Source organism: Simochromis diagramma, unplaced genomic scaffold (genome assembly GCF_900408965.1).
Source record: "Simochromis diagramma unplaced genomic scaffold, fSimDia1.1 OVJJ01000308.1, whole genome shotgun sequence".
Classification (NCBI taxonomy): Eukaryota; Metazoa; Chordata; class Actinopteri; order Cichliformes; family Cichlidae; genus Simochromis; species Simochromis diagramma.
Window position 1 is genome coordinate 1,544,556 of NW_024386785.1, and position 23,108 is coordinate 1,567,663.

At 40.9% G+C, this 23,108-nt stretch overlaps 1 protein-coding gene across 1 annotated transcript in view; it reads right to left on the bottom strand.

Moving 5' to 3' along the window:
- The window catches only part of plxna3 (plexin A3), a 134,221-nt gene that overhangs the window by 13,344 nt on the left and 97,769 nt on the right, over window positions 1–23,108 (bottom strand). The window contains exons 13-23 of the mRNA XM_040022702.1: window positions 16,873–17,073; window positions 5,198–5,294; window positions 3,268–3,458; window positions 2,476–2,624; window positions 2,280–2,400; window positions 1,856–1,992; window positions 1,589–1,759; window positions 1,409–1,502; window positions 1,050–1,169; window positions 757–876; window positions 532–675 (exon numbers count right to left, since the gene is read on the bottom strand). Coding sequence (XP_039878636.1) covers window positions 532–675; window positions 757–876; window positions 1,050–1,169; window positions 1,409–1,502; window positions 1,589–1,759; window positions 1,856–1,992; window positions 2,280–2,400; window positions 2,476–2,624; window positions 3,268–3,458; window positions 5,198–5,294; window positions 16,873–17,073 — 1,545 coding nt within the window. The remainder of the gene's footprint in view (window positions 1–531; window positions 676–756; window positions 877–1,049; window positions 1,170–1,408; window positions 1,503–1,588; window positions 1,760–1,855; window positions 1,993–2,279; window positions 2,401–2,475; window positions 2,625–3,267; window positions 3,459–5,197; window positions 5,295–16,872; window positions 17,074–23,108) is intronic.

A 23,108-nucleotide genomic window follows, 5' to 3' on the forward strand; every position in this document is an offset into this window, starting at 1 on the left:
ACCTTACATACACCAACACAAAATATTTATTTGTAATAAGTTGATCTATTGATTTCCTGCTTCATGGTTGGTTCATTTTCTGTTATATAAAGTTGATGTTTGCAGAGGTTTTTACCTGTTTTTGTCCCTTTTATTGGCTCTATGGTCATTTTTTGAATCCTTTTTGGAGTCTTTGATTTGCTCTTTGTGGTCATTGTGGTTGTTTTTTGTTTTGGCCATTTTTTAAATCTCTGTGTAGTCTGAAGCATCCTTATAATGTTTTTTTCCTTTTTCAGGTCTTTTTTGTATCTTTGTTGTCTGTTTTTTCTGGTTTCAGCGACTGTTTTGTCTCATTTTTGTATGTTATGGTCTCTTGTCTCTCTTTTCTTGCTTTGTAGTTGTGCGTTTCCTCTTTGTATTTTACAGTTTTGTTCACTTTAAAAACAAAATGTAACAAACTTCCCTTTCTTTGTCCTGTAACCTTTCTTGATTATTACTTGCTGTTTTCTATGAATCACTGGTTAAGGTAAGAATGAAGAGGAGATTACTCACCACAACTCTCTTTTCTCCGGTGATATCCGGTGAATCACAAAGCAGCTGGTTCTCTGACACGGTTAGGAGGCAGGGTGACTCTCCAATCAGGACTGTGTAGTTCAGGCGGTTGTTACCGGGGGCAGGAGGGATCAAATTTTTACCCTGAAACACACAGACAAGTTTAGCTGGATCATTCACACATATACTTTGAATATGGATTGCATCAAGTTTGAGAACTCAAACCTTGAGGATGATGGGTGACCCTGGTTTCACCTCGAGGATCCCAGAGTTCCCCAAGGAGTCAAAGGTTGGGTTCGGGTAGTGTGTAAAGGGGGTGGAGTTAAGCACCAGCAAAGAGGACACCTGCACAGGATGAAAATATTAATGTAATGTCAACATGTTATTTAGAGAAAAAATGCTCCGCGTGTGTTTTTATCTCTGATCTGTGTGATTCAGGCTATTTTTTTCTTTTGTGCGTGTCATAAGCTTGTACTATGATAAAGTAGAAGCTGCTGCTTGCTGTGGGTGAGCGATACCTGGTCGAAGATGAAGCCAAACTCATCGGGCCGCAGCGCCCCCTCTGGTGGGTCGGGTTTAGTGTAGACCAGACCAGGAGCCAAGCATGTCATTGTGCTGTCATTGACTACAGTGCAGTACTAGAGAGAAAACCATGAAGTCCGGTTAGGACGAAGAATGCAGGGTGACTGCAGAGTGCAAACGGCTAAGGTCGCAGCTGAAACTGGTTTAAAACAACATCTCACAAACAAACTTCATCTCCTCAAAACTCCAATAACCTTTATTGTATTTCAGAGCATAAAACCAATAAGTGCTGCGGTACAGTTTAAGGTCCCGATCCTGAACTTGGGAATAACTGAGGTCAGAGTTTTGTTCTTACATTGTTAGTTTCCACTCCTCCATATTTGGCTCTGACTTTGGGCTCCTGGATGGTGTGCAGGTTGGTTCCCGTCACCGTTATCAGCGTACTGCCACTGCACAAATAACAGACGCACAGGTTACAGATCCATTATCGTGATTGATTATTTGATTAGTGATGAGGAGAATGTGGAGGATTTACTTGAGGATGGTCCAGTTTGGTTCAATGCTGGTGATGGTTGGGTCATCCGTGTATGTGTACTTGGTATCTGTGCTTGTAACCTCGGCCCTATCAATCTTCAGACGGATGGGGGCTTCGCCCGTGCCTGACGTGGAGCTGGGAGTTATGCAAACTATCTCCCGATCAGTTCGTCTGGTGGAGAAAGAGAGATATGTCATTGCATCTGGTTATTATTTACCAACAGATATATTACTGGGTGCATGTCAGAGTCAAGAGATCCCAACTAACTTGACAAACAGACACTCCTCCTTGTTTATGTAGACAGTGACAGAGCTGCCGGCATTCAGGTGTCGACCCATCACCGTCAGCCTGGTTCCCCCAGAAACAGGTCCCTTCTCTGGATGGACACGGCTGAAAGTCGGGCTCTGGAGAATAAAACACAAAAAACAGCGGTGGTACATTAAAGAATAAAAAACATCAAGTATCATACAGGAGTTTTTCCACTGTATGATAATTTATAGTCCATTATAATTAACTCTGCTTCCTCCATGCGCTGTTAAGACAAGGCAGACCTGAAGATTTAAATGTAAGAAAGTCTGAAATTCCACGAAATCTAATCCTGATAACTCAACCTTTCAGTTTCCATCACAAATAGTGCGAAATGGTGACTTTAGTGCACGTAAACACACCAACAGGATGCTGAAGCACTCACCACGAAGGCGTACGTGTCACTGGAGAAAGCTCGATATTCTTCGTTGCACAAGCCGATGCAGACCTCTACCCGACCGCCTGGAGAGTGAGGCAGAAGAGCCTCGGCCATGTCACAGACGATCCTGCAGACAGAGAGACGGTCAGACTCACTCACACACTCCAACGTGTCCTCATAACAACATGCTGACACCACTGACCTCTCTGCGCTGATGTATTGCGAGGGGATGGGGTTACAGCGGACTCCCGCCACCTGAACATGGGCGATCTCCTTCACCTGAAGACCCAGGTTCTCCCCCTCGATTGTCACCCGAGTCCCTCCTTCCCGGGGTCCTGTCACTGGACTGATCTATGGGGGAGGGGTGCAGCTTAGAGATCACATGACATCTGTTTCTTGATTTGCTGCAGCTGCCACTTACTGTCTGTCCATGTTTTCTTGTTGTCTCAATAAGTTATATTTAAATAGGTTTCAAAACAGAGAAAGACACAAATGATAAAAATGTCTGTGCAGTGATTATCCTTTAATAAACAGCATAAACTTAAACAACACATCTACAGGTTCCTATGGGATGGTAGCGCACACCCTCAGGGTCTTTTTAAGGTCATTTTAGGGAGTTGTTTTAATTTTATGATCATTTGTGTTGCATTGTGTTACTTTCCTTGACATAAACAAGGAAGACAAAATATTGTGAACACATGACTTAATATCTTCTAAAACATGTTCGACTCAAAACATGCAAAAAGCCAACATTACTAGACTGTTTATGTATTAGTGTTCTGGTGACCAGTTGGGACAAACAGCATTGTGTAGTATTGAGCAAAGGCCTTGTTCTACCACACAACTGTATGTAATGGCAGAAATGTAAAATCAGGCCAAAATGGGTAAATTATTTTATTATTGGTTGTTTGCGATCATTCGAAGAGGGCTTCCAGTGCTGATTACAGTGAACTGACAACCCTGCAGCATGCAAGTCGCAGGTTTGATTCCCTACCTTGGTGATGCGTGGGTGGCTGCAGCGCAGGTTGTGTCGGGTGTAGTGCATCCAGTTCTGTTCGGGGGACGGGCAGTGCTGTCGGAGGAGGCACTTCCTGCTTTCGGTGCACCACCCGCACTCGAAGGCAGTTGGAGCTTTGAGGCACTGACCACAGCTGGAGCGCTGAGCCTCACACTTGTACAGCAACGCTGACAAACAGCACACGTTTGATCAGACAGCAGCCAAACACGGCGTATCACAGGTGGAAGAGTCGTATGTGCATTTTTGCTACTGTCAGCATGAAGATATCATGAGGTGATTTTTCACAAAGCAGAAAGTTTAAGAAAAATCTGTTGATTATTTTTGCCTTTTGCCATTTAGTCCCATAACTTTATCCAAGTCTCACAGTTTAATCAGTTTGTTGGGGATGTGGTGTGATCACAGTCACTGTGGTGGGCCCACCGAGGGGTTAACCCGTCCCACTGGAGGAATTTTCAAAGAAACTTGCAGATAAATAAAGCAGGCTTTTTGGGATTTTGTCACAATCATTAAGAAAAGACGGATTGATCCGAATGGTTTTCCAAACGTTTAACTTCATCCAAGCCAGAGGTCTAAATCATCTGCAGGTTTATGGGCTTTTAATGATTCAGGCAATAATCTATTCCAAACTGAAAGATGTTAGGCTGAGAAATAATGACAGTTTTTTTCCCCACAAAGTTACCAAACTAAGTGCACATACTCTCATAATACATTGTTTAAATGATACTTATTTTTCTTCCTCAGGCTGTTTATCATGTTTGGTAAAACTTTGCTTCATTAAATGTGAGAGTTGAGTGTGAAGTTTAAAAATAGTTTATAGCAACATTGTTTTACTGATTTGGTCCCCTTGAGATCAATTTGTTATATACGTAGCCCATGATATAAAATGAGTTTGACACCTGTGCTATAAATACTCAAACTCTGTCCCGACAATCAGCAGCAATCAGCTGCTCGACGCTGCTAAAATTACACGATGGCCCCAAAGCAAGAGAACACTGGAAGAAAATGAATGTTTGCAGGAACGGGTGGAAGTTCAGGTCTGCAAGTTCAGAGGAAACAACTTGTAGAAGTTTGACTGATGACCTTCAGGAAGCAAACTCTGGGGCGGTGTCGCTCTGTTCTGCTAAGCAGCTAACCCGCATCGATGCAAGCTTCATGGAAGAACAAATCTCTGTTCGACACAAATTTCAGTGCCAGATGTTTGCAATCAAACATCTAAAGGGCTTAAATGCATGTTTGGAACAACTCCTAGAAGGCAAATAGAAATTTTTTGCTTCACAGAAGTATGAGCATCTCTCTAAGTGTTCAGCATGGCAGTGGATCGATCATGCTTTAGGCCTGTGCTGCAGACACTGTAAATGTTTCACTGGCAAAAGGAAGCATGGATTCAACCATGAAAGGACCAAATTCCAGAAGCAAATATTACAAAAAGCTATGAAGAAAAAAAATAATGAGATTTATAGTATGGAAATACTTCCAAATCAATGGGATACCTCAAGAGAGCCACAAAGCCCCCGCTCACACCCAGCGTTAAATATCTCTAAGAGCATAGCAAACAGGAAGAATAACCCAAAATCCTGAGCTACAAAACACCTTGAAAACCTTTCATTTGTGTCAATATGGGCTTTAAATATTGAGCATTTAAACGTTTTTTGTCCTTTCTGTTTTCATTTACGACAAACAGAAACGCACACTTTTGTAGCTCTATATGTTTCATTTAAATAAACGTTATGTTTATATTTACTGATGGCGTCTCATTTGTTTCATATTCACCATACAAACTAAAACTTAAACTAGACTGATTATAAAACAATCAAAGTTGATAAAAGCTGGTTCTATTCTGACTGAGACAAAGTCCTAATCGACTCACAGATTTCTGAAGACGAGCAGTTTGATTAGCAGGTTTTACCTTTCATAGACGCGGGCTTGTCGATGAAGAAATCTCCATCCCAGACAATGGAGAAATCCACCGGGAGATCACCAGCCTCGTCCCCTTCATACCAATACTGCAGAGACACAGAGGGGGAGTAATTTAAGTATGGCACGTTTTAATTGGGAAACGGAAAATTTGATTCTGTGTTAATTAACGGGAAGCAGCAGGAACAAATTTTAATTAAAGGAGGAGAAGAACAAATCGATGTAGAGAAGAGAGAAGAACAAAAAACAATGCAAATGATTGTATATGCAGATAAAATATACTGAAGCCAGCGTTCAATAACCACACTGGCAACTGTAATAATATGAGTACAGCTGATATTCACACAAGTGTCAGTGCAGTCAGTATTCCTGTCTGACAAACATCAAAACTACCCTCCTGCTCCAAAAACAACTCTGAACCATCAAACCCTGAACTCCACAGACCTCCGGAGGCACCAAGGTTTTAGAGACTTTGCAGTAAGTCCTGGATGTTATCATGTGAGGTCACCATGGACTGGATGACTTTTCTTTTCCTCAGCACATCTCACAGGAGTTCAATCAGACTGAAAGGCTGAGGCAGCACCTTTAACTCCTTGTCATGTTCACTGAGAGCCCCATCCTGCTGAAAGAGACCACTGCCATCAGGGAGTGCCAATGGAGGGTTGGCACATGTTAAACAGTCTGCAGACTTTTCAGGGTCTAAAAAACCGCCCGGTGTGCCGGATTGAACCCTGTGACGGGGTATACTAGTGACCAAAGCAATGCACAACAGGAAAACTGCTTTGCATGTAGACTTTAAAGAATTAAGTAACACAGTAATGGCAAATACCATACAGCAGACAGATATCCATCTTCAGGGATCTGAGCAGACATGTGCCTGAGACAGGATAGCCATTAGAGAAGATGAATGCAGGCCCTAAGTATTGCTTAACTGCAGTCATTGTTTAGGTAAGTGGTGCGCATCATAGCGACATCCATTTAAATAGCAGGAAGCCTTTTAAAAAAAAATCTTAAATGTGCTCTTAATTATGTCCGTGGTGCTGAGGTTGTGGCAGATTGCAAGTATGTAACAATATTACTGAAAATAACACATTTTGTAGGCGCTACAGCAGCATATGGTGAAAGTCCCACAGCTAATGTTTCTACAGCCGGCGTTACTTCAGGTAAGATCTGTACAGTTTCTCTTCAGAGAAATTGAGGACAGATGGTGCTGCTTTAAAGAAAAAGATGGAAAATGGAAACACACACAGACACACACATACTGGATCGGTGTTGTCATGGCGGCTGCAGGTCTCTATGGTAACCAACAAAACACTGTCAAAGAAACAACATAATGGACTTAGAGCTGATAGGAACCTGATCTACCTGCCGGTCTCATCGGAGATAAACAGTGGGGTGTTAATGGAACAAAAATCTAAAAAATATAACCTCTGTGAGCGTGAGTGTGTGTGTGTGTGTGTGTGTGTTGAACAATACACTTCATCTCCCATGCTGCTGAGAAGACAGAGAGGCTGTGTCCTGAATATGTCAGCTCGACTCCAAAGGCACCAGATAATGTGACGTCACACAGCCGCACACACAGTCGGTGAAACCGAAGTCGGGTTTTCAGAAAGATTGAAAATCAATGTGTCTTAATGACTCTGGTCTGCTGCTCATTTCATTAACTTACATCACACACACACACACACACACACACACACACACACACACGCACGCACACACACACACAGATTAATTAAGATGTGGCAGCTCTATAATCTTACTTCAGCAAAAACATCTACTGTAAAAAAAACCTCCTGTATGACACTACAGGACAGAGTCTGCTGCACACACACACACACACACACACACACACACACACACACACACAAAATTAACAAATTTCATTAAGTCAAAACGGGTTCAGGTCAATATTCCATCCTCAGCAAAAATACTTCACCATCCAACCACAGTTTTACGGCTCTTTACCTTTCTCACACACACACACGCACACACACACACACACACACACACACACACACACACACACACACGGAAGCAGAGACAGGGCTGTAATTAATAAAGCACTGATATTAAAATGATCTTTTCTGCAGAGCTGCAAGAACGGCCTCATTGTTCATAAGTGCGAGCACTTTTGTGTCTTTGTGAGGACTGAATTGAATTTCAGACCTCGTGAGGACATTTTGTGGAAAGTAAAGTTCCATTTGGAAAGAGAAAATTATCAAAAGAAATTACCAAAAATTGAGGACATTTAGTTCACAATGAGGCCATTACAAGCCCTACGTCCCCTCTAAAAACTGGGGTTGTGGAGCATTTTCTGTAAAAAATGAAGAATTTTTCTTTGTAAAACAGAAAATGGACATTTATTGAACCTTAGAAGCGCTTTTAAAACAAGTGCATTTCAGAAAATTGGAGATATTTGGACAAATACAGCAATTTTTTTTTTTAAAGAAAACCTTATTTTTGGAAAAGATACATTTTCAAAAAAATGTTGGTATTTTCCTAAAATATCCTCATATCTAGTAGTTAGTGGGGTTAGGTTCATTGGTGACTCTAAATTGCCCATAGGTGTGAATGTGGGTGTGATTGGTGGTACCCCGCCTCTCACCCTGTGAAAGCTGGGATAGGCTCCAGCCCCCCCGTGACCCTGAAAAGGATAAGTGGAAGAGATTGGATGGATGGATCCTCATATTTAGTGGGACATTAGAGAAAAGTGATAGTTTTCTGAAGGTGACGGCATTTTGGAATTCATCCTTTGTGTAAGACAATTTGGTTACACATTTTGCAAAAATTTAGAAAAGTGGGGATGTTTTTGAATGTATTTAGCTTTTAAAATGTGTCCTTTTTAGAGGAGTAGTAGATTTTTCTATCACATGGGCACATTTTGGAAGTGGAGATATTTTGGGAAAGTGAATCAATGCCGAGCAAAGATTTTTGGTGGAAAATTTGTTGGACATTTTATGCAAATGTAGAAATTTTGGAAAAGTGGCAGCTTTTAGTGAAGTTAGCATATTTTTCAAGAGTACATTTTTAGAAAATTAGCATTTCAGAATGTGTTGTTTTTACCAAAGTAGGACATTTTTGTTAAAATGTGGATATTTAGGGGAAATATTTTGGAAAATTGAGTCTAAAAATACTTCAAAGGCACCAAAAGCAGGTTGTAAACATATTTACTTCTGCTGTAAAAATGGGAATTTCAACCCAAGAGTCTGTGGGCACAGACTTGTGGAGCGAGTGGCCGTCAGAGGAACTGCAGTTTTTGTCTCATTGGCTTCATTTTTCAGCCTGGGAGGCTAGATTAGATTCAGGTTAGGATTGCAATGGTTAAGATAAGAAGCCCTTGAATACAGTGAGAGTCCTCGCAAAGACATAAGTACATTGAGTGTGTGTGTTAAAGTGATGACCACACAGCTGAAATATGTGAAATACCAAGACCAATTGAGAGACAGAGAGAGAGAGATGTGTGTGTCTAATGTGCTGATTTTCCATTAAAAGCAGCCAGCTGAGCCCAAGAGAGCAGCATCATAAGTCATTGTAACGCACACACACTCTCTCTCACACACACAGAGGCAGGCAGGATAAGAAATGAAAGGAGAAAGTGCTGTTGAACACACACTGGCGCCACAGATGACAATCACAGGCGATGCTGGTGAACGCAGCTCTTATCTGCAGCTCGTACAGTGGCAGAGCTCCAACCTGTCACATCTGAAGCTCACAAACACTCCTGATCTCACACTCACGCCACAACTGAGCCTCCAAGATGAGGCACAAACACGACTACTCAAGCATCAATACCCAAGCACCAAAGTCACTACATTTTAAGCATAAAACATGAAAACCGTGTGCATTTAAGCCATTTGTTGCATCGCTTTTTTAGCTGGGCATTCAACTGTAATGTGTTTGTGCACGTATGTGAGCCCCTGGGTATGAACATTTTTAAATAGCGTTATATTCACCGAGTATAGGCATAGAAAGAACAATGACCTGCCCTTTCAGGGCACACCTGTATTCATATCCATCCAAAAAAGCCTCTATGCCAATTTTATTTGGAGTCTGAAGTCAGATGAAGGCCCTTTTCACAGCACATTTGTAACATCTGGACCTATAATTTGTTTTGCAAATGTGCCACCACTCCACTAACAAATATGCGTTTTGTAAGACACACACAGGCTAGTAGCTGCTCGTGTGTGTAGTTTAGCTTTCTTGGCACAATGCTAGCATAAGCTAACTTCTACCAAAAGATGAGGCTGAGGACTGTTGGCATATCCGGTCTAGCAGAAACCATAAGAGTGGTCGTCTTTTCTCTTCTCTTTAGGAGGTGGGACGTCTGTACTTGTGGTTTCCTCCACACATGAAAGTGATCTGTTTCCCCCTCTCATTAGCTTCCTCACTGTTAAGCACAGTCTTTGATGTGTCACACTCCCATAATTTGAACCATCCAGCAGCTGGTTCGAGGCTCCCTTTTGTCAAAAGGAATTTTCCAACCTTAATTTTTTAATTTACCTGGTGCGCTTCTGCAGGGCTGTTCTTTGTCACCAAGGACCAAGTAATTCTGCTCATAACTTTTATGGATATAGTTTCCAAGTGCAGCCAATGGGTAAAGGGTGTAAGCTTCATTGGCCACAGGATCACATTTCTGCTCATGTCTGATGGTGCGGTCGTGCTGGTTTCAACAAACAATGATCTGTGACTCACACTCGCTGTTTGGGATTAGAATTAGCAAGTCTGAGGTCATGGTTCTCAGTCAGACGAGGGCGGAGGGCTCACTCTGGGTTCAGAGTGAGTTGTTGCCCCAAGTGGAGAAGTTCTAAGTATTTCGGGAACTTTTTCGGGAACTTCACAAGTGAAGGAAGGAGAGAGCTGAAGATTGAAAGATGGACTGGTTCAGAGTACCGAGTGGAAACTTTCTGCTGTGGTAAAGGGTAGTAACTAAAAGAAGGGAGACTGTGGCAGAAATGAGCTTCCTCTAAAAGGTGGCCAGACTCTCCGTTAGAAATAAAATGAGGAGTTTGGCCATTCAGGAGGAACTCTACTTTTCCACATGGAAAGGAGGCAGTTTATATGGTTCAAGCATTGGATGAGGATGCCTCCTGTGCACTTCCTAGTTGAGGTCTTTCAGGCATTTCGTACCAGGAGAAGGCCCGGACACCCAGCGGATGCTGGAGAGATTACATGTCTTGGTTGGGAATGCCTCACTGACACTCCAGAAGAGCTTGAGAAGGCGGCCGGGGAGACGCAGGTCTGGGTGTCTCTGCTGAGATTGCTGCCCCACAACTGAAGTTACTGACTTGGCTTGAACAATATTCAAAACAAAGGCGTAATTGCAAAAAGCACCTTTACAGGTTAATGACTAGGCAACCACATAAGCGAAAACGATCCCCCCGGACTTCTGAGGAGTTTATTTGCAGAAAAATCTGTACATTTTTAAAAAGAAATGTAAAGTGTAGATACTGCAAGCAAAGCCTTTTCTATAGAGTTTTATTTCTTCAAATTCAAATGTTTAGGTTTAAATTTAATTTAGTGCTTGAACTTCCACAACCTTGAAACTGTAACAACTTCAGAGACTTTTAACCGTCATTCTCTTCTTTCCTATTCACTGTGCTGTCCGTACAGTTTATATAGCTGTTTGCAAAGAGGCATTATTTCTTGCTTGCTTGATAGTTTGTTTTCCCTGCTCTTTAAAAATATATAGTGATAGTACAGTAAGTCTGTACAGTACTGCAGGGCCTGAGCGTTACAATAAAGCCGACCCATGGCTGTGCTCTGTGTAACCTGCCTTCCCTCTTTGTCTCTTTAAAGCTTCTTACGTGTGTCTATTGGCTTTCTGGGAGCTGCTGAGCGCTCAGATGTGATTGTGTGATCTATGTTTTGTGTCACTTGGCTTGTTATTCAGAGTAATTCACTGGGAAACATTTCTCCCACCGGGACAATAAACTCGGGTCGATCTTAATTCTTGTTTCTTTTTACTTGTCAGTATTTCTCTTCCTGCTCCTGTCTGCTTTCTTAGTGTCTCTCCTCTGTCTCTCTCTCTCTCTCCTGCTGGGTCTTAATGTCACAGAGCTGGTGGACACACACAGAGTATGTGTGGCTCTGTTGTCCCCATGGTAACCCTTGTGGTCGCTAGGGATGCCACTATGGGGTCAGAGGTGCTTGGCAACAGCGGCATGAACGTGTGTGTGTGTGTTTCTCTTTAAGAGCTGCTCATGCAGTACGTTGAACTGCAGTTCCACTGGTGTCCACTGGGTTCTGTGTGATTAAATTTAGTGGACTTAAAGTGGACAGGAAACCTTATGATTCACAGTTTTTATACCTGCACAGGTGATCTTTATCACCACAGATTTGAATGGGAAATTTAAAACGAGGCTAATTGGTTTTTAAGTGAGACAAAGCTGGCAGTTTGGGCCTTAAATGAAACAGAGTTCATTTAATCTGACTGTTACAAACTGAGTTTGTAGCTTCTGTATCAAAGGCTTTTCCAGAGGCCCTACACACTTTGATAAAGTGAACATTCACACTTTGGATAACTGAACTGAAACGTAGTTAGAGGCTGTACAGAAAACATCAATCAATCTAAATGTTATATAAATCAGCCTATATCTTCCAAGTCGTCTGATATGCACCATTGAACAGCAGATAGCCTCTTTGCTTCTGGCCTTACAGTGGCAGTGCATCAGTAATCCAGGGGCTAAAATTGTCCACACTGTGGATAAAGGCGTGCCTTTGCTGCAATGATTCAATTTATCTTTAAATTTTAACTTAAATGTAACCCATCTTTCTAAATCTCTGGTGCCAGTCTTGATTTCACACTGGTGTTAACAAGCTGAGTTGTATGTGCCAGGTGAAACTGCTCACAGAGATGTATGGTCTTGGTAGAAAATCTCCTTGCTGTTGCTTTGGTCAGTAGCAGACTGCCACAGTCCCCTATAGTTTGCAAACGCCAACTACTTGCTAAGCTTTCACTACAGCCTGGTGGTGAGTTAGCAGGGCAGCTGGGTGCCACAGTAATCCATGTAAATTATGGACAACTGCAGGAATCTGCTAATGTCCAAGGAGGTTGTGACACAGCACTCTGCTGGTGACCAATTTTACCCAGTCACAGCCATCAGCCCATAGCAACGATTTTCAAACCGCTTTGTGAATACAGTGGTACAGTTTTTTTTAATTATTTGAATATATATATATATGAGTGCTTGTGTATAAATACACAAACAATACACATATGCTTTCAATTGTGCAATTTAAGTGATCTGTGTAGCTCTGTTTTGGAAGTGTGTTTTGGAGGTTGTACGTGCTTTGTCTCTAAGGGCCACTGTATATATTTATATATAAACATATATAAATAAAACCACGAGTAGTGACTGTTGCTGAATGTAGCCTCTTATCTCTCTGTTGTTCTTCTTGTTTTCCATTCAGGATGTTATCTAGAAGACTGACATGGTCCAAAGGCATTGCATTTTCCACATGAGTTCTCTACATCACCAAAGCACAATATAGTGCACACATAGGGATGTATTATATAGAATATTTGTAATATAGTTTTACGTGCATGTGTTTAATTTGGAATGAATGGAATGAAAATACTGGGTTTCATTGTATAACTTGAATAACTACGAAATAATTGTTCATCAAGTACTGACAGAAATATTCAGACGTTTTACTTTTTTAAAGTGATTTATTGTAATAACAGTACAAAAATATCGGCAATCAAAATAGTCAAAGAACTCGTGCTGCAGAATCATATATACATTAATTTATCGGACCATAATTGATTAATTAACATCAATTTTGCTTTAATGATGCAGTTAGAGATTGTTTTACTTTAATTCTATACTGATAGTGGAGTTTGATTTAACACAGTGATACAGCCAAAAATACCATGAGCTTTAAAATAAATGGTATGCTGTATAAAACAAAATATTTGTACTTAGTGGCCTGAGGTTGCAATCAAATTTCAGTGGGTTGGTGCCACCTCATGCCCACAGCATGGGCACACCCCTGGCCACATTATAACCCAGCATAAGGAAATCATTTTAGTTCTTAAGTAAAAGCGCTTCCTCCACCACATTCTGCTTTAATAATATTGGGGGTGAAAGGAATAGGACAGAGGAAGGAAAAGAAAAATGATAAAGGAAGGGAATGGGAAGAGAGATTGGAGAATTAATGGAAAGGTGCATGTAGAGTAGGAGGAACATAGCAGGAAGGAACGGGGGGGAAATGAGAAGAATTCCCTTTGGAATAACTGCGGGCGAAGATGGAGAGACAGATGAGGAGGTACGCTCTTAAAAAAATGAGATCATTTACCATCCACTGTCACTTCTCATCAAGCTTTCATCTATCAGACGTGCTTCCACATGTGAACTTCATCACATGATCGTACATCAAACCCAGACCGGCCGGGCTGAAGACAACCCGCCATCATTAAAACAAAAAATCCTGCGATAACACACGATAATTAAGCTGAGGTTAGCCTGTTACCTTCAGTAGATACAAAAATAAAGCAAAATGACTGACAAGGGAGTGTAATTATAGACTTCTATTAATTTATTTGAAGTGTTTTCTTTGCCTACTATCATTTATATGTCGACTATAAGCTATTTTTGAAAATTACGACAGTATTTCCCCAGAGATATTATAAAAGGGGAGAGAGATGGTAGTTCGATAATCGTACAGAAATATGTAAAGAAAATCTGAAATATATATATCTAAACGGCAGCTACTCCACCGGCCACTGAAGAGCTAACGAACAGCCAAGACGGGAAAAGACTCGTTGACTCGTTTTTATAGTAAAGATCTGCGCAAGTCAGTGTTTTTTTTACTGAGACAAGGTCTCCGTTTTACAGATGTTTTTATTACTTTTTAATTACTATTTGGTAAAATAGATTGGGCAGTCTTGTAAGAAAAGCCAGTAATATCTCAGAGAGGAGACAGCCTGTGCTTTGGGTCATTTATAACAGGCATGTCCTTAGGAAGGCTAATGACATACTGGACTGTCTGAATCATCCACTCCACGGGGAGTTTGAGCTATTGCCCACAGGCCATCATGTAAAACACCACATGTCTCTTTTTTATTCTGAGGACTACTGATACACTTAACGGCAAGTTACACTCTGACCATATTTCTGCTGCTACTGTGGCGTGTGTGCACTTTCTTCGTGTTTATGCTAAATTTTAACAGTTTACACGAAACCCCTGGTGTTATATTACAAATAACCTTGAACATTAAAATGGAATTTATTCAGTGCTCTGGTGGGATGAGCAGAGAAAGTGATCGTGTTGCCTGTGTGGAGGCTGAGTGTGTGTTACAAGGCTGGATGTGGAGCTTCATAAATCTTATTTTGGAGCGAATTCACCAAACCTTCTAACTGCCTTGTAATGGCTTTAACAGTTGACACTATATATCATATGAATGTTCCTTTGTTGATCAAAAGGAAAGTTTCATGTATGTAAGGGCCTGAAAAAAACTGCCCTTGCTTCTAGGAGGACTTTTGTTTCCCCAAGATTGACCGCTGCAAGGGGCTGGGGGTCAAATGATCTTTGATGGCAGGATCAAAACCACACCCACCAAAAATCAAACAAACAGGATGTACAAGTTAGAGTAACAATGTCACTGCATCTCTACTGCAATGGTAATCCTGTCTGAAAGCAGTCTTAGACCATGCTTTTATTTTGAAGATTCAATAGTCTGCATGAAGAATGTTAGAATAGCAGGAATGTGTGTGTGTGTGTGTTTCTCTTGTTGTACTAAATGGCCAATTTCCACTGGGAATAGTAACTTAATTAAATACAGACAGAGAGACACACACACATACTGACCATCTGTATGTAAGTGTTGTGCTGTTGTCTGCCATAGTAGCGGTATGTTACTGCATAATAAGTGTGTGTGTGTGTGTGTGTGTGCGCGCGAGGTGTCTTTAGGGCGGCCTCACCGACAGGAAGACAGATGAAGGACAGGAAATGAGCGCGAGCAGACGGACAACAGTTGGTTTGTGTGTGTGTGTGTGTGTGTGTGTGTGTGTGTGTGTGTGTGTGTGTGTGTGTGTGTGAGAATGCAGGACATCGAAAGGCGAGTGTCATCTCACTAAAGGACAATAATCAATCTGTGGAGTCCGTGTGTTCTCGTATGTCTAGTTTTGTGAGGACAGATTAGATTTTATGTTTTGTCCGGGATATGGGAATAACTTCAGTGAGGGACCTCACAAAGATAGCCCTGCAAACGTATGTGAGTACATGTTTGTGTGCATGAACTAGAGTTAATGAACAGTGAGCGTTTTTAAGGTCCTTGAAATACTTGGCAAATGTAGAGTTTTTTGAAAGGTATTTCAGGGAAGCAGACATTTGTGAACGCTCCTTTTTAAAAAATAAATAAAAATGTGGGCATTTTAGAAAAATAGCAATACCTTGGAAAAATGTAGAGCTATTGGGAAGTGTGGATGGTACTGGAAAAAATGGAAAAATGAAAAAAAAAATGAACAATTTTAGGAAAACTGTTCAAATATTTTCAGAAAGTGGAGATTTGGGGAAAGTTTGGACGTTTTGGTAACTTAGTGACTTTTTTGTGAACTGTGGATATTTCAGAAATGTTTGGATGCTTCTTGGGAAAGAATCGGTATCTTTGAGGAAAATGTGGACATTTCAGGAAAGATTTAGAACATTCTCAGTTCTCTTAGATAAACTTTTGAAAAGCAAATAAAAAAGCCAGAAAACTGTTGGAGGCACGTGTAGGCAATTATAGAAAATAAGGACATTTTTGGGGGCGGTTTGGACCTTTATGGTAACATGGGGATATTGTAAAGTTTGGGGACTGTACGATTGTGTAGATATTATGGTAAACTTGGAACATATTTTGGGGTTTTTTCTGGGAAAAGATGGACACTTATGAGAAGTGAAAACCTTTCAAGAAAATATGGGCATTGAAGGAAGTGTGTCACAAAGTGTGGATATGATTTTGGGGAATTTCAGGAAATTAGGAGCACTGTTAGGTTTACATAAAGTTTGTAAAAGAAAGGACTGTTTTTGGACAAAGTTGAAAGATTTCAGAAATAAATTTGTTTTGCTTTGGAAATTGAAAGGAGGAACATTTTGTGAGAAAATGTCCACTTTTTTAGCAAATGTGGATATTTTGGGAAAGTGAGGACATTTTCAAGAGGAAAGCATATTTTGGAGAAGCGGTGATTTTCTGGGAATGTGTTTTAGAAAGTCTGACTATCTGTGAAATGCGATTTTATCTGTCTTCACAAATTTCGGGAGGTATTTACTGTTCAAGTCTCGGGATCTTATAACCAGATTAGGGTCAAGAGCTGGGGAAATATCATGACACTGATGGTACTCACACTGACAGAAAGACCAACCTGAGTGTGTGTGTGTGTTAATTCAATCCCAGTCAGACACATCAATACTGGCTCTCCACCTGAAGCATGACCTTTGAACTCTGGAGGTTCACCATCATCATTCTAGACACACACACACACACACACACACACACACACACACACACACACACACACACACTCAGACACACTAGACTGTGTGTGTGTGTTTGCTGATGCTGCAGATGTGTCAGAGTCACCTTCAGCTGAACACATGTTAGCTTGTTTTATATTCTCGTCTCTCTCTCACTTGGCTGCATAATGAGGAGCAGTGCATGCTGGGTCATGTAGTGTATCTTACCGAGGTGTTCTGACACTGAATGCAGGAGGAGTTGAAGCGGACGGCGGGGATGCGCTGGACTTTTCCCTGGATGTTAAACACGCACTCGTAGTTTTTCTGACCGGACTGAGGTTGGGGAAGGTTACGAGCTCTCAGCGTGATTGGACGAACCATCCCGGCTGGAACCAGGATGTCAGAGGTAGGGATTATCTGAGGACAACCCTGCAGAGAGGGGGGAAGGGGGAGGTGGGTTAGTACACAATCATTTATCATTTATGACAGGCGAATGGAAATCAGCCCAGTGTATGATGATATATGTCATTATTAGAGAGAACGGTTTCTATTTTATTCACCGTAAACTATTGATCAGAGTCAGCATATGTCACTGTTTACAGGTACAATAACATGTTGCATAGCTCACTTTAAATACACCTGTTTTTAAAGTTCCCTCACCTACTTTTTCACAAATGCTCATTTCTTTTCCAAAATGCCCTCACTTTTCACAAAAGTACACTTTCTAAAAATGTCCCGACTTTTGAAAAGTGCAAAATGTGTTCAAAATATTAATAAAAAAAAATAACATTTTCCAAAATGTCCCTGTTCTCATTTTATGCACATGTTAACAAAATATCACTTTCTCTCTCTCTTTCAGAAAAAGCTTTTTTTTTTTTTTTTGCAAAAGTCTCTAATGTCCATGAATGTCCCCATAATCCAAAAATGTCCATATTTATTCTTGCAGTTGTCTTGAAATTTGGACTCCCAAACACAGAAATACATCATCTTCCACACACACACACACACACACACACACACACACACACACACACACACAGCCGACAAAGGCAGATAGCTTATCTAACAATCTGTCATCACTGAGTGGGGACAGAGACACTGTAACAGTGAGTTTGTGTGTGAGGTCAGTAATGGACAGCTGGTGACAGATCCAAACTTCCTGCGGCTGCTTGAAACACACCCCACACAGCGTACACACAAACACACCCACACCCACACACACACAGAGTCTCTCAGTGGGGTGAAAGCTTTATTAACGGCCGTCACTACGGTAATTAATTGTCTTGTGAATGACAGGAAGACCATTAGCTCCACAGGAAGTGGACCAAAGCGCAGTGGTCGCCAGCAGCTACCGTGGAGACCGTGTGTGTGTGTGTGTGTGTGTGTGTGTGTGTGTGTGTGTGTGTGTGTGTGTGTGTTTGGGATAAAGGCCAAGTGTGGCTGTGAGTCTCTCAGCAAACCCTCGACATTTAACCAAGCACATCAGCCATCGGCTGCACTAGAAATACCCAAACGAGCACAACGGCCCAGACACACCATCACACCGACACATCAAACAAACTTTATTTATTAAGCAGATTTCATGTGGAAGACTTGATGTTTCCACAGATGGGATTATATGATCCATTCTGATGCTTAGATCAGTGATTTGTAGGTTTGGAATTAAACATTTCTAACCAGGAAACAGCAGGAAACTCTAATCAAAGATTCCTCTTCCAGGAACACCTGTCCCTCTGATTCACAGGATCTGTACCAGCAGCAGCAGAAAGGCTGCAACTGTTTCCACCTTATGAGTGCTTGTGCTTTTCATCATGGTGAAATGTGGCCCTGGAGCCCACTGCTGTAGCACGAATTACAGCCGAGGCTATTCTGAATGCTCTGCCATATGTTTATATGTCTGTATGCAGATTTTCAATCATAAAACTTTAAAAGTGCGCAGCTGAGATCAAAATTAAGGCTCGTGTTAAGGAAGCGTGTAGTCCAGCTTGTGAGTACTGAGTACTACTGAGTCCCAGATATACATGTAATGTTTTTGCAACCCGATATATGGGGTATTTATCGGGTGTATTACATTTGTTTTGGGGTTTTTTCCAGTGACGGTGTTTCTGTTATCAGTTTGTAAATTGGTCTCCAGTTTTTCTTATGATATTGCATTGACCAAATTCAGCTTGGATCCTTTTTACTGTCAGTGATTGATGAAAACTGTGAGGTGTAGTTTGACTGAAGTGGAGCGTGCTGCATAAGTCTGAGAGAAAGTTTGTTACTCTTACCTGGGCTTAGGTTACAATTCATCGTAGTTACAGCTATACGATTTAAATGTTTAGAACGTTTTACTTTCATGGGATTAAAAATTGCCAAACTCGCCATTTTGGAAAGAAAATGCTGGCACAGACTCACACGAGCTTTTCAACATTTTCCATGACATTGTACAGACTGTTCCAGAGGAGGAACATATTAACATATTAAACATAAAAAAGGTATGTCCCAATTCGAAGGCCGCTCCAAATGCGTCCTCCTTTTCCCCAGATTTGAAAGATGGGTCGGGTGTATCCTTCGTGGCCCAACCTATCCCAGAATTCATAGCGCAGCCCAGCCAATTCCAGTTTCCAACAATGGCGGCAGCTACTTAGTTTTAATATTACTCTTATTACGCTGTCTGGGTCACAAATAAACGTTTAACATATTTTCAGGCGAGAATGTAGCTGTGTAAACTTCAAATATCTGCTCGGTTTATCAAGACATCACATATTTGTAAAAGTCCCATTTCTGTCTCGGTCTTCGAAGGACCCGGCCCACGTAGACGGCGAAGGCCGGGTCCTCCGAAGCATGCGGCCTATGAGTTGGGACATAGCTAATGTTTCAGTTAAGGTCACTGTGAATGATCCCAAAGCTCGAGTTGCAGAATGTTTTGCGTACTCTTGAGTCTATATGATGCCACAAAAAGGGGACATCCCCAATGTCGTCATCACATCTCTAACTGTGAGTGCTGAACCTCCACCTGCTCTTCCAACCTCCTGTTTGTGAGGAGCAGCCAGTTTAGAGAAAGTTGGCTTAAAGGGGGAGGAGCCAAAATGGCTCGTTACAGAAAGAGGACGAACTGAGGAGCCAGTATAAGAGCCGTAATGATAATTATGAATATTAATCATGCAAAGCGTCTCTAGCTATAGCCTTAGCAGACTGTATTTTTCCTCTTCAGAGGCTCATATGGATGCAGCGAAGGCTTCGAGGCAGAGCCGTCTTCTTGCATCTGTATTGCCTCAGCTGCAACAGCGCCAGCGTTGGGCTTGTCAGAGGCTGAGCTCATGAGCACCATGGTCCTTGATTAAACTAATGTCCACTTCACAGGACTCAGAGAATTTTGCTGCTTTCTATATTTCTCTGCACTGGAGATCAACAGGTGAGTCCCGTCTCACACATTCAAACCTCGTATCTTATTCTCCTTTTAGCATGTTTACACAGAGGGTGGGGTTTAGCTCAGGGTGAGGTTATACTTTGGGGGTAAAAGAAAACACAAAATCGCATGACTGAATCAATGGAACTAAATCTACACAGATCTCCTTCGTTCATTCTAGTGCACATTTTTGTTCCTCGTCTATGCACCGACTGTGACAACTCCAGAAACCGGCTCCTTGTTTCCTGCACAGCTTCGCCTTATCTCTACTCTTTTAGTATTGCAGTTATCGCACAAATACTCTCTTATTCTGCACTGAGTCTACAAAGGCGGCTCTTTTATTGCACTGAAGTGTGATTTGTAAGCTTACATGCTATATAAACACCGAGCTTATCATTAGCAGAGTCTGGAAAACAGAAAGGATTGGCTTTTGTGGCCTAGTGTTTTCAGCTATTATCATCAACATATCATCAGCTTTTAAATTATCTTAGCAAACTGTGTTTTCACTTATGTTCTGCAAACACACAGTGATCATTAGCAAAATGATTATTGGGTGTTTCAGTGGCTTTTAGAGCTTTTACTCTGAGAACAGCTGCCTGCTGCAGTTATAAAAACAGCCAGAGTCAAAACACTAACATTGTGGGGGGACAGAAAAACATGACCCAAGACTGAATCCAAGATCTGTGAAGTCCAAATCAGCTGCAGAACAAGCTGAGGATTCTCTGTAGGTTAATCGTTGCTAGCGACAGCTGAATACTGCCAAGGGATACATCATTTAATTAAAACACTGACTTTAAGCACTTTAAGAGGAGACAGGTAGGAAAGTCCCTCTGATGAAAACGTGGACCACTAAATTCCACATGCAGAGATTAGCAGTTTTCACACGTGCACCTTAACATCTGTACACATTACTCAGTGGTGCTGCATTCAAGGTCCAAAGACAGCGCACTAAAATGTTCTTGTGGTTTAATAAAATGAATTTTAATGCAGAAAAGGTACAAAATGTATCAGAATTAAAGGATGTTCACAGTTTTTAGTGGGCGTCACATCTGCTACCTCCTCCTTCTCTATTCAGTTAGCTCATGTAAACCCCACAGAGCGTTTCCAATAATGCAAATGAGCTGAAAGTGGACTACATCCCCCACGAGTCAAGGGTGGAAATCTGAAGTCTGTTGGAATTTCTAATAAAATTAAACCCTGCATCATCCACAAGGATTCAACAAAATATGAAATCTTAAATTGAGGCTGCTGCTGTTTTGCAAACGAGAAAATAATCTATGTATTTGTTCCCAGGTTTTTGTGTTATTGTGGAGTTCTAGTTTACATTTAGATTTTATTGTTATTCCCCTTCTGGTTTTAGTGTCATCAGTGTTTCCCTCCCATATGGAAAAGAAATAGTAAAAACATATATGATTTACTCATGAAAGTGGCCACTTTCTCATTACTTTCATATATTTTTTTAGTAAGTATACAAAACATACAAGTTTCATTATATAATTTTTCAAGGGATCTTATATGTGTTTTCACTCTTGTATGCTTTTCATACAAGTTTCATACAAGACAGATAAAAACTTTATAAGATTTATATATATCTTTTCCATATGGGCTGCCTTCGCCTCTGTCCTGTCTTAATCCGGTCTTTAAGTCTGACGTCATTCGCCGTTTCCAGGTCCAAACTGCGCTTCAGGTCCCAAAGTCAAACGAACACTGCGGCATCACTGAGAGTCACAAACTGTCTAAATTCTTTCATCATTAATAAAATGATCAGTGTTGCTGCTTTACCAGGTGTAAAAATCAAGTAGCTTGCTAACCTAAACATGATATAGCATGTTCTGACTTAAAAATTCAAACGTACAGCTTTGCTATCACTTCCAACATAACTGAAAACAGAAAACTAAACATTAAAGCATTAAAACATGTTAAAAACACAACAGCTTTAACCTCCTAAGACCCGAACTCTTCCACGGCATGCATTTTTAATTTCTCTTTGATATTTGGGCTGATTGGTACCTGATTAATGTAAAAACAAAGAATTACCAGATTTTTTTATTTTTTTTTTACCTAATTTTTGTTTCTAAGAAAAATGAGAGCCATAAATGAGGACATTCTTTTAAAATTTCGATAGAACAGTAGCAATATAATGTCCTCGTAAGTGGATATCAGGCCCTTGTAGAGCAAAATTGAGTATTTTGGTCTAAATAACCCAAAATGTGATGTCCACATATGTGGACGCCAGGTCCTAGGAGGTTAATAAACGCAGAGTAGTTTGCATCTGGAAGTTCACATGTCATCACTTAACTACAGGATAATTTAATCATTTCTCGTCACCTTCTGTCTTTGTTCTCTGATCCTACAAATATTTATTTTATCTTCTCGTGTCTGAATTTCCTCATTTCTGATCGTCTGCCCCACCTTAGTCATCTCCACCTGTGTCTCATTGTGTTACAAGTTCTCTGGTTAACAGTATTGTTCTTCTCCTTTCATCACTCTTCTCTTCACCATCCACAGAACAATCCATCACAGTTCTATAATTCATATTTTAGTAATTAGCCAGAAAACGTTTTGCCCCGGAGAAACATGCATATATTTATTAGCAAAAAGGTGTTTTTCACTTAAAGCTGATAACTAAGCTGCTGTAACATTTACATGAGAAGCTGTTCCTCATTTAATAGAGGAATAAAGTAAAATCAGGAAGAAACAGCAACAGAATGCAAAAACAATTTACTTACAGCCTGAAATATGAAATTGTTAATTAAAAGTCGTGTTGTCAGGTGAGTTCTGTGAAAAACAGATAAGTAGTTGTGTGGTTCAGCTGTGCACTTTCTTTATTCTCCTCTTTCTGCTGACAATCCTAAATTCTCAGCTGCGGATGAAGAACATCAGAGCTGCTTCTCTTCGTCCTTTTCCCTCCCTCGCTCCGTCTTCCTCTCACACAGATGAAAAAGAGACCTTTACTCTGCGAGACACTTTAACCTGCTTGAATAAAGGTTAAATAAAGAATAATGAAATTTCAGCCTCCTCCTTCTCCTTTTTCCTCTATTGCTCTTTTCTCCTCACGACTCCCTCGTTTCCC